Source organism: Rhineura floridana, chromosome 2 (assembly GCF_030035675.1).
Source record: "Rhineura floridana isolate rRhiFlo1 chromosome 2, rRhiFlo1.hap2, whole genome shotgun sequence".
Taxonomy (NCBI): Eukaryota; Metazoa; Chordata; class Lepidosauria; order Squamata; family Rhineuridae; genus Rhineura; species Rhineura floridana.
Window position 1 is genome coordinate 175708250 of NC_084481.1, and position 4172 is coordinate 175712421.

General features: G+C 35.4%; 1 protein-coding gene across 6 annotated transcripts in view; it reads left to right on the top strand.

Moving 5' to 3' along the window:
• Window positions 1-2804, top strand: part of MEIS2 (Meis homeobox 2) — a 337285-nt gene extending 334481 nt beyond the window's left edge. For 5 of the 6 annotated variants that reach the window (XM_061611506.1, XM_061611507.1, XM_061611509.1 and 2 more), the window contains one exon: window positions 1389-1478. Coding sequence is in view for 1 of the 6 variants with exons in the window: in XM_061611512.1 (XP_061467496.1) it covers window positions 1389-1675 (287 nt within the window). In the remaining 5 variants the exon portion in view is untranslated. Of the gene's footprint in view, window positions 1-1388 lie in introns of all 6 variants that reach the window. The other variant, XM_061611512.1, reaches the window with a different exon arrangement.
• The last annotated feature ends 1368 nt before the right edge of the window (window positions 2805-4172 follow it).

Here is a 4172-nt window from a genome sequence, read left to right on the forward strand (position 1 = left end):
TTTGGGGGTTAACATGGCACAGGCAGAACAATCCTGATCTCAAGGCTTCTTATGTGTATTTCACATTTATTTAAAATTATATTCAAGACACTGAGCCCAGTTATTGCCACGTTTCTTAGGAAGAAAGAAAATGTGTTATCAGAAATGAATGAATATTTTGAAGATGTCACGTGGAAGTGGATATCTTCCTGTAATTAATGTGTAATTCTTAAACTAAAGCTTTTATATCAGGGATCCTCAACACGAATGATATAAACTTTTTGTGGGTTTATGTAGCTCCCATGAGTTTTAAACAGGTGAATTTGACAGGGGCTTCATTTTTTTAGAAAAAGTTGAACTGTTTGATAAATAGAAAACTGCCAGAAAATGGTTTAATTTAGTCTACTTGGGTGTTAAATCAACTTGGCGATGTTAAATAGAATGGGGGATAAATCTGGTTCAGATCAGCTATTCTGATTGAACTGGTTTGTGGATTGCAGCACAGTTATAAAATCTTCCTTCATGCATTACTTAAGCAGCCTCTCCAACATCAACAGGTCTCAAAGAAGCAGGACTTTGGTCTATAATGTCATAATAGGATTGGAAAATTCTCCCTAATCTACAGACAAATATATTTTCAGACCTAACCATTTTAAATACTGTACATCTTCAGCTGCCACTGATTTTAATATGAGAAGGAAGCTTTCAGAGTCTTATGTGGTCAGGCTTTTCCCTATAAATTCACAGAAAATGTTTTCACTACACAGATAACCTACCTGCACAGAAACAAATGTGTACAAAAAGTGTACACATGACAGAGTATGCACATGTGTGTTCTTTACAAATGGCAGTGTAATCCTCTCATCACACATGTTTAGTTCCTTACATAAAGGTGAAATTAATGTAGGAAAAATACCTTCTGCAAAGCACCTTGAGTTCCCAAGGTTTTATTATGTAATCATTTTTCCCTGCCTATTGATTCAGATGCAAAGTTTTAATGGAAATTCTGTATGTGAAACAAGGGCAAGACAGAGTGTTGTACATTTTTCAAAATAACCAAAGAAAAGCAAATCTGATATTTATGTTCGGTTGACAGGTTTTTGCTTACAGAATACATCCACATCAGATTTATGATAGAAATCCAGTTACTAGTATTTTTAAAATATTCTTACATTTGATGACACTTGGTTGTCTTCAATATTTAGTTTAGCTATGTGCATTATCCCACTGAATGTTCAAATCAAATGCAAACTAGAATTTGAAAGTGTGTAAACATTGGCAAGAAACTACAGCTAAATTTAGACAGAGTATTTGCAGTGTCTGTTGTTTTTTCAGTTCTTTTTAGGAGGGTGAAATTGGAAAAAAAAATGTTCAGGAATTTGACCTAATTAATTTCCCTTTCTGTCTAGGTTTGCAAGGCATACCAGGGGACTACATATCTCAGGGTGGTCCTATGGGTATGAGTATGACACAGCCAAGTTACACTCCTCCCCAGATGACCCCTCACCCTACTCAGTTAAGACATGGACCCCCAATCCATTCATATTTGCCAAGTCACCCCCATCACCCAGCCATGATGATGCACGGAGGACCCCCTACCCATCCTGGAATGACCATATCAGCACAGAGCCCCACCATGTTAAATTCTGTAGATCCCAGTGTCGGTGGACAGCTTATGGACATTCATGCCCAATAGTATAAAGAAACTCAAGGGAAGAAAAAGAACTATTTTAAGACTTTTGAACTTTGACCAGATGTTGACACTTAATACACAATTCCAGACAGCTGTGATTATTTTTTACTTTTGTCATTTTTCATCAACAACAGAGGACCAATGGAAACAAGAACACAAATGTGAAATCATGGGCTCACTGAAAACAAAATGTCCATGTAAAGATCCTCTGGGGGGGAAAAAGACTCCAAGAGTTATAACTACTGTAGTATATAAACATAGGAACTAAGTTAACTTGTATATTTCTGTTGATCACTCCGTTATGTTGCCTCAAATAGTTTTAGAAGGAGAAAAAACATCCTTGTTTTCCACACTATGTGTGTTGTTCCCAAAAGAATGACTGTTTTGGTTCAGCAGTGAAGTCACTATCCATGAAAGACAACAGTATATTTCAGACCTGTTTTGACCAGTGGGAAAAGAACTTACCCTGGAGATGAAGATAAAGTCTTGCTGGGTCTCTCATCACTCAGAAGACAGTTCCAAGAAGGCCTTGCCATCCCCTGGTTTTGTTCCTTCATAAATGTGTCCTTTAGTTTCAAACAGATATTTTATAGTTTGTGCTTCATAAGCCCAATATATTTTTGGACTCACTTTTTTTCAAAGAGCTTGCCAGTGAAAATTTAAAAGGACAGAGCAGGAGCCTTCTTCCAGAGGTTCTGAGCCTTGGCTTGGGACAAGACAAATCTGAAGGTTGGGCAGCTTTCCTCAACAAAAGAAGATATTAATGGTCTTTGCACCAAACCTGGAACATTATCATGAACTCAGAGCTTGGGAAAAAGCAAGAGAATACTGTAACAAACTTCGTACAGAGTTCGGTCTATTAATTGTTTCATGTTAGATATTCTATGTGTTTACCTCAATTGAAAAAAAAAGAATGTTTTTGCTAGTATCAGATCTGCTGTGGAATTGGTATTGTATGTCCATGAATTCTTCCTTTCTCAGCACGTGTTCCTCACTAGAAAAAAAATGCTGTTACCTTTAAGCTTTGTCAGAATTTACATTAAAATACTTGTATGAGGACTGTGACGTTATGTTTTAAAAAAAGGTGTTAAAGTCACAAAATGCGGTAATAAATATTTCATTTTTGATTTTTTGTTAGGCCTTTGTGTTTTTAATCATGATTGGAAGAAGGTTTTATTTCCTGGGAAGAAGAGATATAAACTTGTACTTGTTACCAATAATAATCTAGAAAAGCACATCAAAGATTGAGTTTGCAGCATAAGGTTATAAATGCCTTAACATGTTATCAGACATATGTGTAATATTAATGTCTACCACTGAAAATGTATGTGTGTTTTATGTAAGTGGTAAAGGAAGCATGTGTATATTTATATTTTCTATCCCATGCTACCCCTAGGTTTTAGGTTATCAACCCCGGGGCTGACTTTAATGTAGAGGATGACTGTGGACAGGATTTTAGCTGTTAATATTCGGGATAGATTCCTGATATCTCAATTATAAACAGCTATCCAAGTACTCTATTTTATTTAATTAGATTTTTTTAAAAAACTACTAAAAATAAAACTAAGCTACAGAATTACTCTATCCATATGATCTTTCATATTTATTAACTTACTAACTATATTCCAATTATATATCACCCTTCGTCAAGAGACCCCAAGGTGGTTTACAACACGGAACATAACAATCTATGTAAATACTTAACATAATACCTATACAATACAGAAAATATTAAAGCAATTATAATAAATACTTTACAGTTCAGACCTATGCATGTTTACTCAGAAGCAAGTTCCACTGTTTTACAATGAGGCTTATTCATACGATTGCAACCATAGATAAATTAAATCAACACTGTGGTACTAAAATGCAAGTAATTTCTGCATATAGGTAGGTGGAATTTTGGGAACAAGGAATACAACAATGTTAATTCTCCCCTACTTATGAAATCTCCTTCTATTGGCCCACAAAGAAAGAAAATTACACCTTAGAGAAAAATGTTCTGCATTCAGGGTCCTAGCCTGAATATAAAGTACTTATTTATAAATAATTGATTTGATTAAGGCTGCAATCCAATACGTATACTCAGAAGTAAGCTCCATTGGGGTCAATGGGACTTACTCCCAGGTAAATGTGTACTGGATTGCAGCCTAATATGTGTTCCACAACAAAATTATTGGGAATGGAGAGAGGAGTGGAAAGATTGTTTTCACTTAGTCTTTACTGATGACAAGTTAAAGTTCTCTCTTCTGATCTCATGCTACAAATAGTGGTACACATTGATCACATTGGTATAATCATATCTTAGTTTATTAAGCTGAGATATGTATAAACCTTTGCCCATCCATGCATACAGCCTGTTTGCTCCTTCCTTTGTGGCACACAGCAATCAAAGAAGTTCACTAATTAACCATAGCTTCCTGTTTCATCCAAACTGGGAAACTATGGTTACCAGTTTCAGAATAAGACAGGACATTAAATCACATGTTGAAATTGGTTT